We start from the raw sequence: 26,819 nt of genomic DNA on the forward strand, positions 1-26,819 counted from the left end.
TATTCGCTTTGCGTCAAACCCTGTTGCTGAAGGAGACGGACCGGAGCTCCGGCAAGGTGTGTTGTGGACCCGAGGAGGCGGAGCTGCGCTCCGGCCCAATTTAACCTATTACTTCCACTAACTGAGGTATCCTTCCTCCTTTGCTGTCTGCCTGGTATGATTTTATTGGTCATCTAGGAATAATTTTCACTTTATCTTACTTAATGGGGCGCAGCGCAAACCCGTTGGCCTGTGACATCACACTACCGCGAGATCTATTCAAAAGCATACTGTAGGCCTACTGTCTCGCGGTGCTAAGACGTCACATGCCGTCCGATCGGGCTGCGTGGCGCCGCAAGTCGTCAAACGAGCGCTGAGCATTGAGTCAAATACGCGTCAGAAAATTACAGAGGTCCGGGCGGCCATGCCCTTTTTTGCCTCAAAATGCAGACAAATAATGTTTTTAGTAAGGCATGTTTGTTAAAACTAGTTATATTTCCTATTTAAACTAAGTCCTGGCTTAAGCTTATAAAGACCCCACAAAAACCCTGCTACAGCTCCTGAGGGGGTGCTCTCACTATTCACATGTAAATAAAATGGTTAGAAACCGGTTTTTCTGGTTCTCATTGCAGGACTGTGCGGGGGGAGGGCATTCCGTTTCCATGTGGAGACATTTAACAAACACATTTGATATACACCAAGTTCCAGATTACAACACCAAAAACACATCACGTTTAATAGCAGTGCATGTAGGCCCTACTTATTTGAGTATATTGATAGAGTAAGTATTATGTTGGACACTATTTTGGATATCAAATTGTCCTTTTCTCCAGACAAATAAAACACTGATGTGCATGTCTATAGATCTTATCTAAAGAGTCATTGCTATCATTTTCACTTTTGTGTTGGGTTAATTCCCTGACCAGCAGGCACGTGCACACATAGACATCAAAGGGGGCTTGAGCACCTGCCCTTTTTATTCCTGGAGAGAAAGTGCCCTTTTTTCTGGGGTGCTTAAAAAAAAAAAAATAATAATATGATCTTTATTCATATAACAACTGATGTCTGTCTGTTTCTTGTGTTTTTTACTTGTTGCTTATTTAATTAAACATGAATTTATTCAGAAATCATTTAAATGAGATTTAAACTCTTATATAAAGAAAAATAGCGCTATTTGTGGCACACAAACGGTTAACAGATGAGTCCCGCCTCCAAAATTCAAATCGCTAATATGATTGGCTTTACCTTTCCTTAGTCCCGCCTCTCTAACTTACTTCGCTTTATGATTGGTTTGTCTACACTCGTGCTGCATCATTCGCGTTTCAAGCGCCAAAGCTCAGCCCGACCGAGACGCGATCATGTGCATGATTATGCAGGCAGGCTACCAGTAAGTGTGTGAGGAAGAAAGCATTCTTATATTAACAGTTTTATGCACAAAATATGGGACACGTTGTTACACAAAACATTGTTTTCCATGGCAATCCCATATTAACCTGAAGAGTTGCAAACTTGTAACAGTGTATTGTAGTTTAAACAGACTGCTCAGAAAATAATAAAGCACAAACAATAAAATAATTGCTAACTGCAGTAGTAAGCTTTTTTGTTTGCGTTTTTTGTAATGGCTTTTAAATAAGTATAATGTGTTATACTGGAGTGCTGGAGTAGATTGGGAAGAAATCTGATGGTTCAGTATTTTACTTGCCCAGTCTGAATTTTCACTGACATCACAAAAAAGTAAAATATAAAATACAAATAAAATAGGCCTAATCTATATTTGTTGTTTCTGACATGTGTAACCCTAATAAATATGAAACCTAAGATTAAAGGTGCCATAGGATGTGTTGCCATAATGTGTTAAATTGTTCTTTGACAATAACATAGAATGTTGCTTTATTAAGTGCAAAAATTATCCAGAAACGTTTTTACATGTCAATTTACAACCCTAGAATTTGTCATTTTAATTAAATGGTGTATTTTTGCCATATTTGAAAAGGTACTGGAATAATAATGTTGAGCTCTGCTCTGATTGCTCTGCTCTGAGGCTCATGCCAGAAGCTCACATTAGTAAACAGACCTTATATTTTGAGCCCTTATCAGACAAAAATACATTTTGAGTAACAACTAACAACTAATCAGCTAAACGCTAGCATATGATATAGCATTTATTGGCATAACTCAGCAGTCACAACTTTCTTTTTAGCATTTTAACAAATTTGTAATTAAAGTGTAATTTAAAGTTTTAAAACATGCACATTGTGTAATGGCTTCCTTTGGTGCTCTATAAACCTAGACTACTAAGGAGACCATGGTGTCTGTGTGAACTGATTATTTTGTAGACATCTTTTGAAAATTAAACAATTGCGTGAGTTTGAGGAAGATAAAATTAATTAACTTTTTTAATATTTTTTTTAAAAAGGAAGTCAGAATTGCGTTAATATATATATACTTTTTGTTAAAAAAAAAGAAAAAAATATACATAATTATGAGAAGTGCCCTTTATTTCACTTGAGCCCCTGCCCCTCAAAATGTCTGTGCACGTCCCTGCTGACCAGACCTCTGTCATTTTCTTACGCTCGTCTTATAATTTGACTCAACGCTCAGTGCTTGTGTGGCTTCTTGCTGCGCAGTGCAGACCAATCGGCATGTGACGTCTATAAGCAGAGGTGGGACAAAGTGAAGGTGGGGCACTAAACAGAAGATACAGTCTGTCAGAATATCTCTCCACAGTTAGAGATGTAAAGCAGAGACGAATCCTCACTAAATACAGACTCAGTGATCACAGTCTGGCAATAGAGAAAGGCCGACATAGACAAACATGGCTCCCAAAAGAAGAGCGAATCTGTGTCCATTGTGACAGTGGCGAGATAGAGACAGAGACACACTTTCTCCTTTACTGTGGTAAATATAAAGAGCTTAGAGAAAAACACTTTGACAAAATCTCAAAGCTCATACCAGAGTTTCATAAATCTTCAGACTCAGATCAAATGAAGATGTTACTGGGGGAAGACAGACACCCATCAGCTGCTGCTAAATTCATTTATCAGTTACACACCATCAGAAATAATCCACAGCCCTGATCTTGTACAGTACTTTTATTTTACCTCTCATGTGCCTCCATAAATGTACATTTGTATACTTCATATTTTTATATTTCAAAGTCAACTTTATATTGTAAATATCCTCTGATTCTATTTTATTTTATTTTGCAGTAGTACTTCATCCATCACCCAGCACCTTAGCTTAATTGCACCTTAATGTTTGTTAATATTGTGTTATTGTATGTTTCTTGTTTTATGTATAATGCTTTGGCAATATTGTAAGTGACACAATCATGCCAATAAAGTTCTTTAAATTGAAATTGAAATTGACAAAGTCATTGTTATGCAAGTCACAAGTAAGTCTTTGCCAGGCACGTGCACACATAGACATCAAAGGGGGCTTGAGCACCTGCCCTTTTTTAATTCCTGGAGAGAAAGTGCCCTTTTTTCTGGGGTGCTTTAAAAAAAAATAATAATATGATCTTTATTCATATAACAACTGATGTCTGTCTGTTTCTTGTGTTTTTTACTTGTTGCTTATTTAATTAAACATGAATTTATTCAGAAATCATTTAAATGAGATTTAAACTCTAATATAAAGAAAAATAGCGCTATTTGTGGCACACAAACGGTTAACAGATGAGTCCCGCCTCCAAAATTCAAATCGCTAATATGATTGGCTTTACCTTTCCTTAGTCCCGCCTCTCTAACTTACTTCGCTTTATGATTGGTTTGTCTACACTCGTGCTGCATCATTCGCGCTTCAAGCGCCAAAGCTCAGCCCGACCGAGACGCGATCATGTGCATGATTATGCAGGCAGGCTACCGGTAAGTGTGTGAGGAAGAAAGCATTCTTATATTAACAGTTTTATGCACAAAATATGGGACACGTTGTTACACAAAACATTGTTTTCCATGGCAATCCCATATTAACCTGAAGAGTTGCAAACTTGTAACAGTGTATTGTAGTTTAAACAGACTGCTCAGAAAATAATAAAGCACAAACAATAAAATAATTGCTAACTGCAGTAGTAAGCTTTTTTGTTTGCGTTTTTTGTAATGGCTTTTAAATAAGTATAATGTGTTATACTGGAGTGCTGGAGTAGATTGGGAAGAAATCTGATGGTTCAGTATTTTACTTGCCCAGTCTGAATTTTCACTGACATCACAAAAAAGTAAAATATAAAATACAAATAAAATAGGCCTAATCTATATTTGTTGTTTCTGACATGTGTAACCCTAATAAATATGAAACCTAAGATTAAAGGTGCCATAGGATGTGTTGCCATAATGTGTTAAATTGTTCTTTGACAATAACATAGAATGTTGCTTTATTAAGTGCAAAAATTATCCAGAAACGTTTTTACATGTCAATTTACAACCCTAGAATTTGTCATTTTAATTAAATGGTGTATTTTTGCCATATTTGAAAAGGTACTGGAATAATAATGTTGAGCTCTGCTCTGATTGCTCTGCTCTGAGGCTCATGCCAGAAGCTCACATTAGTAAACAGACCTTATATTTTGAGCCCTTATCAGACAAAAATACATTTTGAGTAACAACTAACAACTAATCAGCTAAACGCTAGCATATGATATAGCATTTATTGGCATAACTCAGCAGTCACAACTTTCTTTTTAGCATTTTAACAAATTTGTAATTAAAGTGTAATTTAAAGTTTTAAAACATGCACATTGTGTAATGGCTTCCTTTGGTGCTCTATAAACCTAGACTACTAAGGAGACCATGGTGTCTGTGTGAACTGATTATTTTGTAGACATCTTTTGAAAATTAAACAATTGCGTGAGTTTGAGGAAGATAAAATTAATTAACTTTTTTAATATTTTTTTTAAAAAGGAAGTCAGAATTGCGTTAATATATATTTACTTTTTGTTAAAAAAAAAGAAAAAAATATACATAATTATGAGAAGTGCCCTTTATTTCACTTGAGCCCCTGCCCCTCAAAATGTCTGTGCACGTCCCTGGTCTTTGCCCTCGAGTCCCGAGTCAAGTCATGTCAAAGATGAGGCAAGTCCCAAGTCGAGTCAAAAGTCAAAGCCAACAAGTCTCAAGTCGAGTCCAAAGTCCTACCATTTTAGTTTCAAGTCATGTCAAGTTCTCTTACAACAGAAATAAAATGCATGCTGTGGACAGGTGAAGGGAGGCCCCTATACTGCATTGCATTTTCAAAAGATCAAATTGGCCATGATGCCACCATGGCTGAAAACTCGCTCCACTGTAGCACTAAGCAGGCACTGCCAAGGCTACTTGAAAGAGTGAAGGAAGAGTGCCCAGAACAAAATGGCATTCTGTCCTTCTGCCATGTCAATGTAGTGACTTAGCTGCAGTGGTATAGATCTCTTGGTGATGTCAAAGTACCGCGAGAGCGATTCCAGTTATCACGTGGCTAAATCCGCTTTGAATCGCTCTCGCGGTACTTTGCTGTCACTCGCCTGTGGGTTTTGTAGCGCCACACCACTCTGCTCCCCAGTCACTTTCGCGCCGCTATAGGGATTTCATATGCCGATCGGATCGCGCAGTTCGGCAGAAAGTCAAACACACCAAATATATAGCCTAATATGTATATGCATTTCAACCCGCTAAAGTAGCAAGTGTAGCATGCTAATGGTCAGTGCTTCACTATTACTAAAAGTTTGAAATGTCACAAAACCATGCTGTTACGCATCCTCACGCTATTTTTAGCGGGTATACGGAAATCCTTTACAATTCCTAGTAGACTACACCACTGCTGAGCTGTACTGGTACGGTCCCAACATCCAAACCAACGTGGGACTGCAGTGATTGGATGTCGTGCAGGCAGCGCGCGTGCTCTCTGCATGCAGGTGGTGCACATTTTTTTCATAGATGCAGACACACAGAGACCATCGCGGCCGTGTGCATTTTTTGTGTAATGGGTAGGTTGCTTCACTGCTGATTCTTGCCATACCTCCGTTGCCTAATGCGCACGCATACGGTGCCATGTCAACATGGTGTACAAACAGTTAAAGGGTCTATTAAGTAAGATGAAGTCAAAATGAAACCGAGATGACCAATAAAATCAAACCAGGCAGACAGAGGTGCAACACAGAGAGGTCAGATGCGCAGTTAGTGGAAGTGCAAGAGAGATGTAAGTAATCAAACGCTGACTATTATACAGCAGTTTATTGACGAGAAATATGAAACCGTAGTGACTGTCAAGGTGACAGGACAAGAAACATTAATGCCGCTGAGCACTTGGGTGTCCAAATTTAATGCGCTGCTTTCTCTACCTCCAGTAATTCACTTTCCGTTATTCAGCATGTTTATTAACAACATTCCACGCCACCCTTTAATTCTTGAAGATATGTTTTTAACTGTATAATGATTAGATTCCCTGTGTTGCACTGGACTTCTGCTAAGCTTGAACTTGAAAACGCGATGCATCACGTGCGCGGTACAACGCTTCATCCACCCGTAGCGCGCGTGCACGGAGTTTAAATGTTCATATTTTGGCTTGAACATTTTATTGCATTCAGTCTTAAAGCCTAATAAACAGTACCTGTTGAAGTCATTAAAGTTAAATAAATAACAAAAGAAGAGAAAGTGTGCAGCAGTGTGCCCAGGATGGTAAAATAATTATTACAATGTATTCCTAATGACCAACACAAGTCTTCTGCATACTGACATGGTTTGAAATCTATAGGTATTTGATTCTTTGGTTTTCTGATGTATTAAAATTCATATATGTAGAGCAGGGAAATAAGAAGCTTTTTTTCCTGGGGTGCATGCCCTGGAAAATACTTATATGGACCTCGGTATTTATAAAATCATGCAATGCGGCGTGTTAGTCTTTACAGTTATGAAAATTATTATTTTAAACACACATTTCACAAAGTATATATTGTAAGTGTAAATATTCATAAACTCAACACTTCGGAGGCGTTTTTCTAAAGAATAATGTTTAAACTTTATTGGTGGTGGTTGAGAATAATTCCTCTTTCCATATGTAACGCATTTTAGCGCAATATAAATGTATCATATTGTTATTCTTAATATATAAGAATACTAATATATTTTTTAAAACATTTATAACATATATATATATATATATATATATATATATATATATATATATATATATATATAAAGATGCTTAGTACAATAGCTTTGCTTCATATAAGTTTCTGTAATAAATCTTTAAATCAATCACAAAACGTGTCAACAGTGGCAAATAAAATGCTTGTTAATTTAAACAAGGCAGAAAGGTGTATAAAACAGCTTTAATTAACAATATCTGAATTGGCTCTTTGCACACTTCAAATTTTCTCATGTCATAATTTATAATTATTAATTAGATTTAATATAAATAAGTTTTGAAAAGTGTTGAATGCGAACGTGTAAGATATCTGGAAGGCGATGCGGCGTGTTTGTCTCTACAGCCACATGTTATAAAATTGATTATTTTACACACACATTTCACAAAGTACATATTGTAAATATTCATAAACTCAACATTTCGGAGGTGTTTTTCGTCCGCAAAAGGCACAGTTTCTCTGTTCGCGTCAATTATTTTGGTTTGACCAACTAAAAAAACACAGAAGTGACATTAAGACATTTTATTAAGTTACTTTAATAAATTATTTTAGTGATATTCTATTTTACAATAATATTTTTTACAATTATGAATTACGTAGAAACACTGACTGCATATGCGCAAGAAAGGTAGCCTATTATTAAAGATTTTATAAATATAAATATGTAAAAACGAAATAAAAAAGATATCATATGCCAACAGCCCGGGTTTAAACGCCTTTTTTCTAAAGAATAATTTGTAAACTTTATTGGTGGTGGTTGAGAAGAATTCCTCTTTCCATATGTGAAGCATTTTAGCGCAGTATAAATGTATCATATTGTTATTCTTAAAATATAAGAATACTACTATATTTTTTACAACATTTTTAACTTTAAAACATGTCTTTTTTTATACCACATTAATCTCTTTAAAATATTGATACTTTTAGCAAAACTGACAATTATAAATATTATGAACAAACAATGAAACGGTGTCAAAATTCGACAACACAAATAATTAAGATATTCATTGTAAATAGAGTCGCGTTTATTAGGCTCACACTAAAATCTCTGTTGCACTTCCTATAAGTTCGCATTGCACGTATCTTAATAGTTGTATGCGCTGTTATGCTGGCAAGAATGGGTTGACATATCACTTTGCTGTTTTAATACAGTAGCAATGTAAAATATTCAGCAATGCCCTTATTAACTTCTGGAAACAACGCAATGCAATGTTTTTATGCGCCACCTGGTGGATATTCTGTGAAGCGAAACACATTAAGGGAAAATGGAAATTAGCCCCCCCCCGAAAGCACTTGCAGAATGCTGCGAGACGAATTGGCGAATGCCGCGGGAGAAAACGCGCATTTTTAAAGGCCACATCTGTATGTCAGCAGTGTTTCCCATAGATCTGAAATTTACTTTACTGGTGAAAAGGGCAATCATTATCCACCGACAAAAAATGGTCTACTATACATGTGACAAAAAAAGAATAATGTGTGACACAACACAATACTTTGATTTATTAAACATTAATATTAATTTCACATTATAGTTCATTAATCCAACCACCCCAAACTTTCTTTGCCATAAACAAAGCTGTCACTGTTTGTCAAAGCACCACGGAAACACGTAATGTTTTTGCACTGATATATGAAGTAATTTGATGACCCTTTTATCAAACTCAATATATACAATACTATGTATATAGCCTATTAATAGACAGTGCAGGTCTATAAATTATAAATGTGACTGATCTTATAATGGTAATAATTTCTATTAGATAGGCACTTTTACTGCTTCTGCTTTCTATTTCTCTTTTGCCGATTAAAAAAGCTTAATCCACTAATTATTTCAGATTTAAAAGTCTACTTGCTGTCCCGATGACAGACTTTACATTACAGCTTTGCGTTTTTTATATCCTGAGTCAGCTAGAGCTTTGCTCGTTCAGTATTAGCACTGCTTTTTGCTACAATCTCTGTGCAAACTGTTTAGATTTTAGTAAAGATATGGTCTATTAATAGTAAGATTATTAAAAAATGGGATAAAGAAAATGAAGCGACGCGTGGTCTGAAACCGCACTCGAGCTTTAGCGCGGTAGCGTTGCAGCCGTTCTCCGATGGACTCGGGTTTTACACACAATATTAATCAGACTTGGGACCCGAAGTAATGAGCTAGGACCGACCCAGACCCGATTGACCATTTAAAATATAAACCCGGAACCGTACGGGTCCCGCGTCCTCAGTGAAGAAAGTAATGGTAAAAATCTGCTCAAGTTCAGAAACATGAAAGGATACTATGTGACACTGAGGTTGCTTCGCGTCGCACCCAATTCACTGAGAAACAGAGAGCACGTGAACGGACACTCAACGGGAGAGACACAACGTGCTTGCACGCAAAATGAAGCCAACTTAGATGCTATAAACACATATACACACAAGCATATGCGACCATTTTGGTTGCAGTGTAGTTCTCTGGCTGCTCCGTTTGTGCTGCAGTTGATCCAGTTTGCCCCGCTGGATGATGAGTTTGACGCGTACATAATCTTCACGGTCACCCGACCCCCACCTCTCTCTCTTTTCTCTCTCTCTCAACACCTCTCTCTCAACACCTCTCTCTCTCTCTCTTTTTCTCTCTCTCTCTCAACAAAACACGGGTCATCCAGTCGAGTTCAGAAAATACGGAAATTCGTAAAGTGATTTTTTTCCTGGGCGGGTCGCAATTTACCTGGGGGCACCGCCCAAGTAGAGCCTATGTATGGGAAACACTGGTCAGGTTACAAGTTGCCCGTAGATGGCTGCACGGTGGTGCCTTCTTCTTCCACGGTTAAGAATTTAGGCGTGATTTTTGACAGCAATCTATCTTTCGATTGTCATATCTCCAACATCTGCCGCACAGCATTCTTCCATCTTAGAAATATCTCAAAAATACGCCATATGCTGTCTGCATCAGATGCAGAAAAGCTTATCCATGCTTTTATGAGCTCTAGAATAGACTACTGTAACTCGTTACTCCGGGGATGTCACGCAAATCAGGTAAAAAAGCTACAGCTGGTTCAAACCGCCGCCGCAAGAGTGCTTACTCGATCTAAAAAGTATGACCACATTAGTCCAATTCTGGCATCTTTACACTGGCTACCAGTTAAATATCGCATACAATTTAAAATATTACGAATCACCTACAAAGCCTTAAATATCCTAGCGCCCTCGTATATTAAAGAATTACTATCAGAATACAATCCACCACGTAAACTGCGATCACAAAATTCTGGTCACTTAATTATCCCCAGTATATCAAAAGTGTCTAAAGGTGGTAGATCCTTTTCCTACTTAGCCCCTAAGCTCTGGAATGATTTACCAAATAATGTTGGAGTATCAGACACAGTCGATCAATTTAAAGCTAAACTTAAGACATTCTTCTTTAACAAAGCATTCACATAAAATGTCCAATAAATGTACTTATCCCGCAATAGTTATTTTGTCTAGAACAAAGCACTCACAAACCTCATATGGGTAATATACTATTGCCGCAAAAGGTAGCATGTCTGGAACCGATCGGATTTTAAACCACAATACTGTATGACACTTGCATTACATGCGAACGGCCCCTACACTAATATAATTCTGTTTTTCTCTCCCTGTCTCGTCTTCGACCCTGAAGACAATGAGACAAACAGACCCAGTTCCTGTTGCTGTGAAGGTCATTACACCACTGATCTACTGGCTGTCCCACAACGTGATGCCCAGCCGATGCGCGACCAACAACCACTTGCTGAACCAGTTTAATCCGCTTACCCGCTTCCTATCTCTACCATGTTTATATATATAAATTTATATTAATTTCTCCCAAGGGTTTTTGTCCTTCTAGGACAAAGGGTTTTTTACACCGGGTTTTCTCCTAGGGGGTTTTTCGTCCCCGGGAGAGTCAGCCAACTTTGGCTTAATTTAGCACTTTACTGTATACGTTACATTAGTCCTACGCTCGCTTGTACGGTTTATCCTTAGCCGCAATATTCTACATCTTATATTATCTATTGATTTTCTGTGTTCTCCCCTTCATCTACTTATGTAAAGCTGCTTTGCAACAATTAAAAATTGTGAAAAGCGCTATATAAATAAAATTGAATTGAATTGTTTTGCTAGGATGAGAGGAGATGTAAAGCTGGGTGTCATCCGCATAGCAGTGAAAACTTATGTTATGTTTCCTGATGATGTCTCTAGAGGTAACATGTATAAAGAGAACAGGATCGGACCTAAAACTGATCCCTGCGGTACACCGTATTTAATCGGGGCGTGATATGACTCTTCTTCATTTACATAAATAAAATATAGCAATTGGTTAGATATGATCTAAACTAGGGCTGCACGATTCCAGGAAAAATGATGATCATGATTGTTTTGTTCAAACTTTTGATCACGATTAGAAATCACGATCATTCTCTAAGTGAAGAACTTCTATTCACTTCAGTATTTTTATTACACTTTACAGCCATGTATATAATATTAGGCTATATATATATGTTATATATTATAAAATATTTTATTGTTTTGGAATATTCACAGCTCCCATTCTCTTTTTAAAACATTTAAAATCATTCCGCAAAATTCTGCATATATTTTGCAAAAGAAATCAGCAGAAATAGCAAAAATAACTCCTTATACTCCTTATCCACTCCGTATACTCTGACTCCACCCATATCAAGCAAACACATTGCTTGATTCTAGACCGTCTGCTTTGTGCTTGGTCTTTACTGATTAATCGCGACGATTGTCTTTAACTAATCGTGGGGCGCACATATCGTTATCATGATAAAAATACGATTAATCGTGCAGCCCTAATCTAAACCATGCCAGCGCCTGACCACTGATGCCAACATAGTTTTCTAGTCTATTGAGTAAGATTGTGTGATCTATGGTGTCAAAGGCTGCACTAATATAAGAATTGAGATTTCACCACGATCGGATGTTAAAAGGTCATTTTGTAACTCTAATGGGATAAAGAAAATGAAGCGACGCGTGGTCTGAAACCGCACTCGAGCTTTAGCGCGGTAGCGTTGCAGCCGTTCTCCGATGGACTCGGGTTTTACACACAATATTAATCAGACTTGGGACCCGAAGTAATGAGCTAGGACCGACCCAGACCCGATTGACCATTTAAAATATAAACCCGGAACCGTACGGGTCCCGCGTCCTCAGTGAAGAAAGTAATGGTAAAAATCTGCTCAAGTTCAGAAACATGAAAGGATACTATGTGACACTGAGGTTGCTTCGCGTCGCACCCAATTCACTGAGAAACAGAGAGCACGTGAACGGAGACTCAACGGGAGAGACACAACGTGCTTGCGCGCAAAATGAAGCCAACTTAGATGCTATAAACACATATACACATCTATGGTGTCAAAGGCTGCACTAATATAAGAATTGAGATTTCACCACGATCGGATGTTAAAAGGTCATTTTGTAACTCTAAGCAGTGCTGTCTCTGTGCTATGGTGGGGCCTGAATCCTGATTGGAACTTTTCATACGTACTATTATTCACTAAGAATGCACATAGCTGAGTTGCCACTACCTTTTCTAATATTTTAAGATTGGTCTGAAGTTATATAGTCTTTAAGTAATTTTGTGGGAACGGGGTCTAATATACAGGACGATGTTTTGGATGATGTTACTAATTTAGGGAGCTTTTCTATTGTAGGAGCCTTACATGATTCAAGATGTTCGTAGGGTAATCTAGTATTAAATGTAATACTGGGTAGAGTGGTGGCTGCTTGCGTAGCGACGATATTTTCCCTAATAACCATAATTTTGTTAGTAAAGAAGTTCATGAAGTCGTTACTACTGTGTTGAAATTTAGTATTGGTTTCTGTTTGTTCTTTGTTTCTAGTCAGTTTCACAACTGTACTAAAGAGGAAACTTGGGTTATTAAGATTTTCTTTAATGAGCTTGCTGAGATGGGTAGATATGGCAGTTTTATAGCCTGTCTGTAGTGTTGAACACACTCTTTTCATGCTGCACGACATACCTTTGTGCTTCTATAATTTCGTTCAATTTTTCTAGCTACCTTTTTAAGGGCTGCAGTATGAAGGTCATACCATGGAGCTGGCATTTTTTTCTTTAATTCTTTTTTTCTGAACAGGAGCAACGGCTTCCAGTGTGCTAGAACAAACATTGTTCAGGTTTTCTAATACAATATCCAGATCTTCACGGTTATCTGCTACATGTTTCATCTGGGACAGGTCCGGAAGAGTGCTAATAAAGCTATCTTTAGTGGTGGAAATTATTGTTCTGGCTAATCGGTAGCATGTTGTGGACCGTGTGATCCTATTTAAGAGTATGGTGTACGAGACAAGGCTGTGGTCTGAAACGGCATCGCTCTGAGGTGATATTTTGATGTCATTAATATTGAGACCAAGTGACAGAATAAAGTCTAATGTGTGTTTACGGGTGTGTGTGGGCCCTGACACATTTTGTTTAATACCGAGAGAATTTAGAACATCTATAAACGCTATTCCTAATGTATCTTTTGGGTTATCAACGTGGATATTAAAGCACCAACGATAAGAGCTTTATCTACAGTGACTACTAGCTCAGACAGGAAATCTGCAATTTCTTTAAGAACGTCTGTGGGGTGACCTGGAGGTCTGTAGATAGTGGCTAAGACGAATGAAAGCTTTTTGTTATTACGATCGGTTATTTCCATATTTAACAACATTATTTCAAATTAATTAAATTTTATTTTAGATTTATGGTTTACTTTGAATAATTTATTGTAGATTGTGGCTACACCACCCCCTCTCCCCTCTAAGCAAGGTTTGTGCTTATAAAAATAGTCTTGTGGGGTGGATTTATTAAAACTAATGTAATCATCTGCTTTAAGCCAGGTTTTTGTTAAGCAGAGCACATCTAATTTTGGTCTGTAATTATTTAATTAACAATAGGTTCTTTATTGGTAATGTTGGACTTTAAGGCGTCATTGCATGTTCATAATTTAGAGGAGAGGCACAAAATACAAATATCTAAGTTCACATATTTATTGATCAGATATGAAAAAGTTTTACAACGTGCTGTGCAGTCTCAAGTAGAGCTGAAGATCTTTGCCCGAACCCGACGGGACCCGTCGGGACCCGACGGGCTCGGGCGGGTTCGGGCTTCCTTTCTAACATTTTACACGGGCTCGGGGCGGGCTCGGGCTTGCGCTCCGGCTTTGTGAGGTAAATGAGCGGTCAAGTTCAATCAGTAGCGCAGGATCGCGCTGAATTCATTTACAGTGGATTGGATTTAATGATTTTCCTCATCAAAAACATGTAGCTTAATCTTGGTGAGTAGGTTTTTCAATAACTAAATATGAATCGAGTCTTAAATACATAATTTAGACAGAGGATATAGACTAATGTTGGCAGTAATGGAGAGAAGTGCCGACGCAAATCCCGCGGAGCCTTTCTCTTAATTTCGTTATTGCCAAATACCCATCTTAATTCAGAATGTATTATCTTAATTTAATTCGATAAGAAATAATAATTTTATTAGCATATTTATAGTGTATTGCATAAGCCTATTTAGAATGAGATGTTACAATGTTACAGATGACTTATTTTATTTCTTTGTTTCAACTTCCAAGTGGCGTGTAGATTATTAGTCATGAATAAATAATGTTAAAACCTGTGTAAATTTCTCATTCTTGACAAAAGCTGTGTGTGTGCGCACATTTAAATAATGTCGGGCTGTAAACGGGTTCGGGCTTTTAAATAGCTGTCAATCTAAATGTACGTTCGGGTTCGGGCTGCATTCTGTCGGGCTCCGGACATTTCGGGCCTAACTTTTAAGGCCCGATTACAGCTCTAGTCTCAAGGCTACAATCAGCAAGCGACTAACCCCCAGCATTTGGGGAAACAATTATTTATAGAGTATGTGACGTCGTCCTTCTTCTTAGAATCTCCACCCACAAAGGCTGCTCTTCCTCGTGAATCTGACTCCCTTACCACACCCAGTTTCAGCCTGCAGGCGAAGATAGGCACACACAGACAAAGAAAAAACAAACTGTTCTCCGCTCATCCCTGAGGGCCATGCAGTCCGTCACTTTCTCCCCAGTACTCCTCCACTTCACATATGATTGACTTCACATAGCATATTATAATGCTTTCTTAAAAACAAATCATTAATAAAACATTCATTTATTCATAAAAAAACATAAGCTGTAAGATAAAAGTGATTATTATGTAAAACACATTTCAATATCATGACATCATTTCATTATTCGTAAAATTGGTTATATGAATAAGGCACACATTAACTTCTTTAGATAGATAAACACATATTAAATCTTTTACTGCAATACTACTTCTAAGCAAACACTTTAATCATTATTAAAAACCATCTGTTAGGGAAGAAAACACACACACACACACACACACACACACACAAAGAACAAGCACAGGAGATTCTGTTCTTCAAGGTTGAGCTGCCATGCCCCCATTAAGTTATTCTATATGCAACCTTCATTTCATTGGTTAATACACATTTATCAAAGACAACATCTTATATTTATTACATCAATTATTCAATGATTAATACTGATTAAGTAAGAAATACATTGCATATTTTATCCTGTGAATATTAAAGCATTGGTTAATAACATGGTTGCCTGTTTGCTTTTCCCCCTCAGGCCTCTCTCTTATCTTAACAATTTCCAGACGTACATTCCTCAGCATATGCTGTTTCTCCCCTAACCGAAACCACACAGACAACTTTCTTGTACTCAGCACAGAAATCATTGTTGTAACAATACACATTAATTAAGATTATAAACAGCACGATAAGTAAAACAAAATCAAATCCCACAGTAAGCAATCTAATATTAATAAAGCAGAATTTTAACATTTGAGTTTCATCTGTTAATGTATTGTTTTCTAATTTTATATTAATAAGATTTGTACGAGAGGAGGTATGGAAGGGAAGGCAGATGTACAGTAAACAGACGGTAAGCAAATGCTAACTTTAGCCGGCACCATTTGGTGATGCTTACAGGCTATACGCTAAGACTGCGTTTTACTAGTAATAAATTGTTTTGCTTAGTAATATTATTCAAGGTAGAGGAGGTAAAGTATTCTTAAGATAAACTAATAAGTAATATTATATAGATAGGAACAATATAGTAAGAAAAGAGGATTTAGATGATAAGCGCCGAGCTTTTATCACACAGCAGCGTTAGGACAGCAAGAGATGGGTAGATCCGGCGGTTTTTATAGCCTGTCTGTAGTGTTGAACACTCTTTCCATGCTGCACACCATACCTCTAACTTTGTGCTTCTCCAGTTTTGTTCCATTTTTCTAGTTACCTTTTTAAGGGCTGCACTATGATGGTCATACCAGGTGGATGGTGCACATTGGTGGTGGTTGAGGAGATTCCCCCATTCATATGTAAAGCGCTTTGAGCACTGGAAAAGCGCTATATAAATGTAACTAATTAATTAATTATTATACCATGGTGCTGGCATTTTTTCTTTGATTCTCTTTGATCTAATGGGAGCAACAGCTTCCAGGATGCTAGAACAAACATTGTTCAGGGTTTCTATTAAAATATTCAGATCTTCATGGTTATCATGTTTTTTTTGGGACAGGTCTGGGGGAGTACTAATAAAGCTATCTTTAGTAGTGGAAATTATTGTTCTGCCTAAGGGGTAGTGTGTTGTTGTCCGAGCGATCCTATTTAGAAGTATGGTGTACGAGACAAGGCAATGGTCTGTAACAGCATCGCTCTGAGGTGATATTTCTATGTCATTAACATTAAGCTCAAGTGACAGAATTAAGTCTAATGTATGTTTGCTGGTATGCGTGAGCCCGGTCACGTTTTGTCTAATACCAAGAGAATTTAGAACATCTATAAACATAAGTCCTAATGCATCTTTTGGGTTATCAACATGGATTTAAAAAGTCACTAATGACAAGAGCTTAATCTACAGCAGGGGTGCCCAATCCTGCTCCTGGCGATCAACCTGGCTACCTGTCTTGCAAAGTTCAGCTCCAACCCAAATCAAATACATCTGAAGCAGCTAATCAAGGTCTTCAGGATCATTTGAAAATTGAAGGCAGGTGTGTTTGATTAGAGTTAGACGTGAACTCTGCAGGATAGTCGATCACCCGGAGCAGAAGAAAATCTGTCTGGTGGCCTGGAGGTCTGTAGATAGTAGCTCGGATGAAAGAAAGTTTTTTTTACGATCAGTTATTTCAATAATTAAAAACATTATTTCAAAGGTATTAAATTTTAGTTCAGATTTTAATGGTTTACTTGAAATATTTTATTTAGAGCCCGACAAATATATCGGACGAGACGGAATGGAACAAAAATTATTATAAGTCTGACGTTCACAATGCATGTCATTTCTGCCTATTTTGCGTGAAATCTGTCTGTTTTTAGCTAAAAAGTATCAACAATGCTGCCGCTTCCTATCCATGTTTTGGGTCAACACATTCTCACTCACGCCCACCACCCAGCTGCCGCCATGCCGCGCACGCGCACCAGATTTCACACAACAACAACACACCTGTGGCTGTGGCGTGTTTGAAGGACCGTTGCGGTGACGCCAATAAACGCAATCGACGAGATGATTTATGGACATACTTTCAGTATAATCCATCAGAAAGAAAAATGGAATGCATATTGGGAGATGACGGTAAATGTGGCCATAAACTAGGTGGGAACAATACCACCAACCTCAAGCGGCACCTGAATGCTCATCCTGCTATTATTTTTTTAAAGGTAACTAACAAGTCACGCTGTTAACATATCATATACATTAAATTTTACTCAACATTCGGCTTGTGACACATTTCATGGTAAGCTTAAGGTTTTACATGTATCTACTTGTCAAACCTAAACCCATTTCCAATACTTTTTGTAGTTTATTAAATAACAAGGCAAGGCACGCGTTTCTCAACTTTATAAGCGAGGTCTCAGCATAACACACAAACTCAACATGAGGGTATATCAGTAATAGTATAAAATAGTATAAAATGCACCACACTTTTTAACCTAAATTAATTTGTTAAATAATACTTTTTTTTACTAAAGTTGACTTAAACTTGACTAAAACCTTTTTGTGTTTTCGTCGACTAAAACTATGAAGTTTATTAGTGACTAAAATGTGACTAAAACTAAAAAGCATTTTTGTCCAAAAGACTAAGACTAAAACTAAAAGGGCTGCCAAAAACAACACTGATGTTAAGATGGCCAAATTTTAATGTTTGAGTTGCATCTGCTGGTTTATTGTTTCCTATTTTTTATATTAACAAGATTTGTGCGAGACGAGGTAAAAAGCGCTCTGTTTCTTTGTTCCAGGAACAGACACAGTCGAAATGTGTTGAAACTCTGGTAATACAAACTCTATGTGCTGGAATATATGTGATCTTGAGTTCAAGGCAGCTAACAGACCTATTTCCTGACCTGGGCCCTGAATAGTCAGACATTATCACAAGTAAGACTATTGGTCAAATTTCTAGAGAGTATGGTAAATGGACTGCATTTATATAGCGCTTTTAACAGACCTATGGCCATCCAAAGCGCTTTACAATTAGCCTCACATTCACCCATTCACTCACACATTCATACACCGACGGCGGTGTCAGCCATGCAAGGCGCCAGCCAGCTCGTCGGGAGCAGCTGGGGTTAGGTGTCTTGCTCAAGGACACCTCGACACTTGGTCCAGTGGAGCCGGGGATTGAACCACCAACCTTCCGGTTTGTAGACAACCTACATGAACCACTAGGCCACTGCCGCCCAGTATAGCACTTCCTTCCTTGGACAGATGGAGGCACACACATGACGGGCTAAATACATGTTGTGACAAGCTTTACATAGTGCGCCCTCAAAAAACCGCCACTGCTTCTGAGGGTAATCAATGTGATTTTGTAAGAAAAATATCAATTTTTAAACCTTTATAAACTATAATAACTCGCTTCTGTTAGAATCAGAGCATGTGAGCGGAGCTGAGCGGTGAGAATTTCCGCTCCCCACTCACGTGGATGTTCGCAACTCCGCTTCACCGCTCAAAGTCGCACCAGACCGTTCCGCTCAATTTCGCTCCCCGCTCACCTACAATTTCATCCCGCTCCAGTGAAATCGCTCCACGCTCACTCAGAATTCATCTGCATGCCGTTTTCAACTGAAGAATTACATATACATGGGGTGACCAAGGCTATTTTAGGGAGTTAATATACAAAGTCAATGAAAGAAAACGATGTGTATAGCATGTATATAAAAGCATGAATGAATCTCATGATCGCTGATTATTCCACATTACCTCACATTTGCCTGAATTTTATCTTTTCTATTTCTCACATCTGATTTTATGTCTGAAGCAAAAGATCTAATACAAACTGCAGTAACTTTAATTAAAGTTGTTTCGTAAATTTAAACTCCATGCCATGATAAACCTTAAAGTTACTTCAAATAGCAGAGCTCAACACACAGGATTTTTATTTAGCCTAAGTAAATTAAATAAAAATAATCTATATAAGTAAATATTTTTAATTATTTAAAAATTATTTAAATATATTTTTAAGTTAGTCAGAAGCAGTGAATGCTTTTCTTAGTAACATCAGTCAGACTCAGAATAGAACATATATTTATTTCAAAAAAACAACCGCGCGCACATCCAAGTTTTGAACACAAATTAAAAGCTGGATTGATGTCTGAGGCTTCAAACAAACGAACTAAAAAGCTAAACATTAACATAAATTATCGATGCAAACTAGCCAACCATATACCTATAAAAAAATGTGCCTTTTACACAATTTAAACATTATATTAACAAAGGTTAATGGCTAATTAAATAGCCTATGATTAATAATGATAAGTATTAATGAAATTATGGTCGTCCCTTACGTTAACCTATAATGAAAAAATAAAATTAGGCATACGTTCCTTATCTACACTACAGTACTTTTGAGTTCACCTTCAAGAAAACAAGTCTTGACAATGTTTGAGGCTTCAGACTAGTGCGATGATTTCTGGATAACAGGCCGGCAGCAGAGAACACCCTCTCAGCACTTGCAGAGCCACTAGGGATGCTGAAGACGGAGCGAGCTACTTTGGCCAGACTGGGATATGACTTAGAGTTTTCGTTCCAAAACTGTATGACATCTGCGTCCGGGTTCTGCCTCGGGGATGAAAGGAACTTTTCAACCTCACATTTGGCGTCTCCAGGTGTGCGCAACTGCTCGTTGAAGTATGAACCAAACAGTCGAGCCCTTTTTGGTTCAGACTCAGGTGAGTCTGGTGAGGTGTCGGTGTCCGGTGTCCCATGGGGAGGGTTTAATCGCTCAGTTTCCTCCACAAGGAGGTCGCGGATCTCCCCAAGCCTGTTGCACACAGACTCGTCACGAATTATCCATTCAGTTTTGAAACGTGGATCCAATACCGATGCTAAAAGTATATGCTTATCAGAATAATATCTTTCATAATGAGAGGAGATGTTGTTGGCCAATGTTTCAGCAAAAGCAGCAATCATCATGGGCAGGGCAGCATCAGTGAGTAGGGATTTTATTTCACTGACAGCAGGGAGAATCATCCCCAGGTTACCCAACTCCCTTTGTAAATTGTCCGTGAGATCTGCCAGTGGTGTAAGCACACGAACAAGGTGCGTCAGCTGCCGTACTTCGTTGAGACTGATGTGAGCGGCTGTGGTCTTTAGTTTTGTTTGCCACAATGGGTCTTTTTGGAACAGTCGAAGAATTGAATCAATCATTTTTAACTGGCTGTTCCATCTAGTGATAAAGGCAGTTGTGGGGCGGACACCTAAAGCATCTGTCTGTTCAGTGTTCAGGGTGCTTTTCCTCACACTTCTCACTATGTTTCCGACTTTCACGAGGAGCCTATTAATGCTGTCATGCTCGTTAATGGCGTCTTTGATCGCCAGCTGAAGCATGTGAATGGGACACCTCAAATGTAAACTGGATACAGTAAAGTACTGATTAATCATGTTGTCGACATTGGACGCTACCTCTTCCACTTCGATCTGCGACAGCTCAGGTGGTCCTTGCTCCTCCTCATATTCAGCACTGCTGCGGTTGGCACCCGCGGTCCCCTCATCAATGAGCTCATCCTCCTCTTCAGTCACAGGGAAGAAGGTAAATGCCTTGACCATGTGGCTGGCACTGTCAGTGACGACCCTTATCACACGCCGTTCCACATTCCAGTATTTTAGAACACTTTCGTACATCTGGTAAATGCGATCTGCGGTATGGTGACCATGAATGTGGTCACAGCTCAACAAAACCGTGTGACCCCGGAATGACCCGTCAATGAAGCTGGCCACGATGCCAAGAAAGCTGTGCCCTCTTCTACTGGTCCAAATGTCTGCTGACAGAACAAACCCATCTCCCTTTTTCAACAGGTCTCGCAGTCTATCCTCCATCTCCTCCAGTGCATGAGGCATGAGCGTGTCCCGCACAGTGTTATAGCATGGGGTTGTGTAGCCTGGCTGGGCCGCGCTGGCAAAGTGTCGCATCCCTTCTCGTTCTCCTGCACTCCTGTTCATAATCCATGAAGATCATTTTAAAAAAGGCTGTATCCAGTTCTTTCTTTCTCGACCCAGTTATGGTTGGGGCTCTGACTGTAGTGAAGAAATTTCTAAGTTCCTCACTTTGTTTCTGTTGCTGCCTCTGCTCTATCTCTTTCTCTATGAAATAAAAAATCACGGACGGGGACGGGGTTAATTAGGCTACATTAAAATATTCGTATGACAAAATGTATATAATAATATTTCCTATTTAAACCATATTCAAAATGCTCACGTTTTTCTCTGGCCTCCCCTTTTTCACGCAGCACACTGTCATGTTTCCGCATGATGTGTCTTTTTAGATTAAAATACGAACTCTTACTTACTGAAATCGTATCACCACATTCCTGTTCATGTTCAACATCATCTTCATCTAGTTTTTTGACAGGAATTTTGCACCTGTATGACTTGTCGGTTTGCTTTTGGAAATATTTTATGAACTCCATCTTCACATAACGAACGATTTTTGAAGTAAAGGCAGACCGTTTTCTTAATTGTTGAAGGCACGGGTGAATTCTGGGTAGATTTGTGCATGCACTAGACTCGTGGTGTGAGCGGTATCAGAGCGGAACCGGAGCGAGACAGAGCGATCGATCCGGCCTTTGAATAAAATTCCGCTCTGCGCTCTGACTATATTTAGCACACTCCGCTCCTCGCTCGCTCCCCGCTACGCTCCGCTCACATGCTCTGGTTAGAATTGCAAGGACATTTATTAAAATAACTCAAATTGTGTTTGACTGAAAGATGATGGACATATGTATCTGGGATGGCTTGAGAGTTTGGAAATCATGGGGTAATTTTCATTTTTTTTACTGAATTATCACTTTAATGCTGCTTTCATTATTATGGTTGATTATAATCGTACGGATTATGGCACTCCAGTAAGTATTGTTATTATTATTATTATTATATTATTAAACAAAATTATTATCTAATACATAATTTTATTTGGAAATAATTTTTAATATCACCATGTATTTCCAGACAAGATTCAGATATGTAGTTTGAAATTGGAGTATTACTTATTGCATTATTCTAATACTAAAACATTTGAATATCTCCTTGTACTCCATCCTAGACTGTGTTCATAATATGGTTTGGAACGGAGTAATACTTCTTAAATTATTCAAATAAGGAAATAAATTTGAATGAGTTTGTAACTTCATGTACTCCATTTTAAACTGTATAAAAACAGCAATGCTTTTGCTGATCTTTGCTTTTCTGTGTTTTCTTTGTTTTTATTTCATGTAAAGCTGGTTTGGAACAATTAACAATTGTGGAACGCGCTTCTTAAAATAAATTAAATTGAATTGAATTTCTGAACCGTAAATTCCCAATTTACTTCCCAATAGCACATGTCATAGCATATCATAGGAAATGTCCCACCCTATATACAAAATATCACACTTCTTAACATTTATTTTTTTTACAGCACTATGCTATTTGAAAGATTTAGTAAGTTTTTAAAATATGGTTTTGGACAATTCCAAAGGTACCTTTGTTTGTCATATTACAATTATTTTTATGTAGTAAACATATTTTTTCATGTTCTGAACAGACTTCATACTGTATAGGAAATAAATTGCTGGAGATTAAGTTGACAGGAGGTTTCACTAGTCTAATGACTTGTGATTGTTCAGTGATGCTCAATGCTAAATACTGTGCAGGGCCCCTAAAGGGTTAACCACAAGAGCTTGTCTGTTTTTCATTAGGTATCAAGTAATATGTCTACTCCCTGGCTTTATAGCAACTCCCGGAAAAGAACAGTGAGTACCCTAAATGTGTTATGTCACATGGTCTAGAACAGTGGTTCTTAACTCTGTTCCTGGAGCCCCTTTACACTGCACATTTTGCATGTCTCTCTTATCTGACAGACTCATGTGTCCAAATACCCACACTTGTGGTCTTAGCACTTGACCACTTGACTACTTACATGATGTATTTCCTGTATTTGGCCCAAGTGTGCATAGATATTCACCCAATGGGACAGACTTAGCAAGTGTTAAAATCTCAATCCAGGTAGTGGCAGCAATTTGCACCAAACATATGTTTTTCATTTAGGCTACTTAACCTCTCGACGCACACTAATTAGTGGGCGGGATGATGTCAGTTTTTTTTAACAAACCATTAAAATGTGCAACACTTTCCATTTTACTACCAAAATATATAATATCCATTTATTACCTTAAAATTAAAAGTTTCCGGGACATCTCGGGAGGTTTGGGCAATAGTCTCATGATTTAAATCCAGAACATGATGCATAATGGGATACGCTAAGCCTTGAATACCGTTCAGAATCATGAGTCAGTGTGAATTTAGTGTGGGTTAATATAAGGACACTGCACTTGACCGCAAATGTGGGTATTTGGACGCAGCCTCAGTTCAGTTCATGGAGATCTCTACTAATGAGCTGATAATTTGTGGAGAGTAGTGGGCCTCCAGCAATAACACTGAGAACTAGGCCTGGCAAACTCGATTCCTTTTAAGGATCCGGGTTATTGTGAGTCACTCACTAAAGTGATCCGGGTTGTGTGATTCACTTGAGTCATTTGAGTCAGTATTGCTAAATTGCCAAGGAAACTCAGTACAGACCCACTTGTAACCGGCTGATCCACGCGACTCGAGATTCTCAGATACGGAAACATTGCAGACTCGCAGACCATGGACATGAGACTCGCTCTACAGATCCCACTAACCGGCTGATTCGCGTGGATCAGCCGGAGCCGGTTAGTGGATCTATAGAGCGACTGAAGTCTCCTCAAAAGCAAATCCATAACAAAAGCCTTTCACTTCTGAAATAACATGCTTATAGGTTTTAGGTTTGGTGTGTATGGTCGACCATTTAAAAAAGAAGCCTAATAACAATAGCATAATAATATAGAGAAAATATAGAAAAGAACTGTCCTGCTTATGTAGCCCCCAGAGTCGGAGAGACAGTTCGCGCAGATCAGCCGGTTACGGATCAGCCGGCGGATCAGCTGGTTACGGATCAGTCGGGTACGGATCAGCCGGTTACGAGTTGAGAGACTCTCGAGTCAGAGCAGATTCGCATGTCTCTCGAGTCCGCATTGTTTCCGGCTCTGAGTGAGAATCTCGGGTCAGTTCGCGGCTCGCGCGGATCCGCAGGTCTCTCGAGTTTGCAATGTTTCCGGCTCTGAGTGAGAATCTCGGGTCAATTCGCGGCTCGCGCGGATCCGCAGGTCTCTTGAGTTTGCAATGTTTCCGGCGCTGAGTGAGAATCTCGGGTCAGTTCTCGTGCAGATCAGCCGGTTACGAGTGGATCTGTAGTGCGAGCGAAGTCTCATCAATAATGTTGAAAGAGGTTTGTGTGTGTGGTGGCGCTGTTTATGGTTTTACATTGAATTGTAGTAGGACTCAACTGATCCGGGTTAATGACACTAGAGACTCGCGACTCATGAGTTAATTTAAAGATCCGGGTTAAAGATCCGAGTGAGTCGCGACTCGAACAGGTCTACTGAGAACCACTGGTCTAGAACAAATGTTAATGAGAGATGGCTTTCTGTCAGTTTTTGAGGCATTTAATAAATGGTGCATTGTTTATTAAGCTGCAGGACAGGACACAGTTTAGTGACAGAGATTTGTACGCACTAAAGATGTACTGGGACAATGGAATGACTAGCCTGGGCCTTGTGTGCAAAGAAAAGATCTCGGCCGCAGCGAATGAACTCAGTGTGGACACTGAAATTGTTAAGGTCTGTAATCTTCTTTGCACTGGTTTTATTATTTAATGCCTAAAGTTGTACAAAGAGTTTTTTGTTGGTTTCTATTTTATATAAATACTGCTTATAAATGTTTTTAATTTATACTTAATTTATTATTCATAATTACAGAACAAATATGAAAAAACGCAATGCATGCAGAATTACCAATCACTTTGTGTCTTTCTATTCACATACAAATGGCTTTTATCTTGTGTATGTGAAATGTAAAATTATTTAAACATGCAGGAATTTGTATAATCAAACACATACAATGCATTCAGAAAGTATTCAGACCCCTTCACTTTTTTCAATTTTGTTTTGTTGCAGCCTTATACTGCAATCGTATTTGTTCATTTTTCTCATTAATCTACACTAATTTTAGAAAGTCTCTACATTTATAAAAAAACTAAAATATATCATATTTACATCCTAAGTAGAATAGAATAGAATAGAATAGAACTTTATTGTCATTGTCACAAGTACAACGAAATTTAAGTGCACTCTAGTCAGTGCAACAATTAATGGCAACATATACAACATATACACATATTTACGATATAATAAAGTGTGTTGTGCTGTGCAAGACATTGGGTCTCAAAGTGGTTATTCATCATTGTAGCAGCATTTGAAAGGTTTGTTATATGTTAGTTTCAGGCATAGTTAAGCATTGAGAGATTTAATTGCAATCAGATAAAAACTGTGTTTTAGTCTATTTGTCCATGTATTGATTTGTCTGTACCGTCTGCCTGAAGGCAACAGTTCAAACAGGGAGTGGCCGGGGTGTGATGTCTTTTTGATGCCTTTCCTCAGGGCTGTGCTATAGAGACCTCTGTTGCCTGACCTGAAGGTGTGTCCCTCTCCCTTAGCAGCTGCTGGACCTCCCCAGTCATCCAGGGCTTCTGGTTGGGATAGACTCGATGCGTTTACCCACAGTGACATTGTCTATGCAGTTCTTGATGTAGCACAGTACACTGTCTGTGAACAACTCCAGGTCCTGATGTTCAAAGACCTCCCAGTTGGTTCTATTAAAACAGTCTTGTAGCTGCTGAGAGGTGCCCTCTGGCCATGTGGCAACAGTCTTTTTGATGGTGGGAGCAGTTTTCTTGAGGGGGGCATACGCAGGAATTAAAAGCAAAGAGAGATGGTCAGACTGGCCCAGATGTGGTAATGGTCTGGCCCTGTAGCCCAACTCGATGTTGAATTAGACTTTGTCCAGAGTGTTCTATTCAATTCAATTCAATTCAATTTTATTTATATAGCGCTTTTCACAATAAGTAATTGTTTCAAAGCAGCTTTACATTAGTAGAAGCAAAGAAAAGCACAGAAAATCGACAGATAGCACAACATAATACACGATAGCAAAGCAGGTGAATCAACTATGAATCAACATTATAAGCGAGCGTATTACTAATGTAACGTATAGGAGAGGGTGCTAAGTTAAGCCCAAGAAGGCTGCCTCCCCGGGTTGAAAAACCC

The 26,819-nt window shown here is 38.5% G+C and overlaps 1 protein-coding gene across 15 annotated transcripts in view; it reads left to right on the top strand.

Moving 5' to 3' along the window:
- Positions 1–26,819, top strand: part of hdx (highly divergent homeobox) — a 349,114-nt gene that overhangs the window by 173,887 nt on the left and 148,408 nt on the right. For 14 of the 15 annotated variants that reach the window (XM_065253822.2, XM_073812059.1, XM_065253825.2 and 11 more), the window contains 2 exons: positions 23,334–23,387; positions 25,188–25,334. The exons of the other annotated variant lie outside the window; for it this stretch is intronic. In XM_065253822.2, coding sequence (XP_065109894.2) covers positions 23,334–23,387; positions 25,188–25,334 — 201 coding nt within the window. The remainder of the gene's footprint in view (positions 1–23,333; positions 23,388–25,187; positions 25,335–26,819) is intronic. 15 annotated transcript variants of the gene reach the window in all.

This window comes from Paramisgurnus dabryanus, chromosome 16 (genome assembly GCF_030506205.2).
Source record: "Paramisgurnus dabryanus chromosome 16, PD_genome_1.1, whole genome shotgun sequence".
NCBI classification, from domain to species: domain Eukaryota; kingdom Metazoa; phylum Chordata; class Actinopteri; order Cypriniformes; family Cobitidae; genus Paramisgurnus; species Paramisgurnus dabryanus.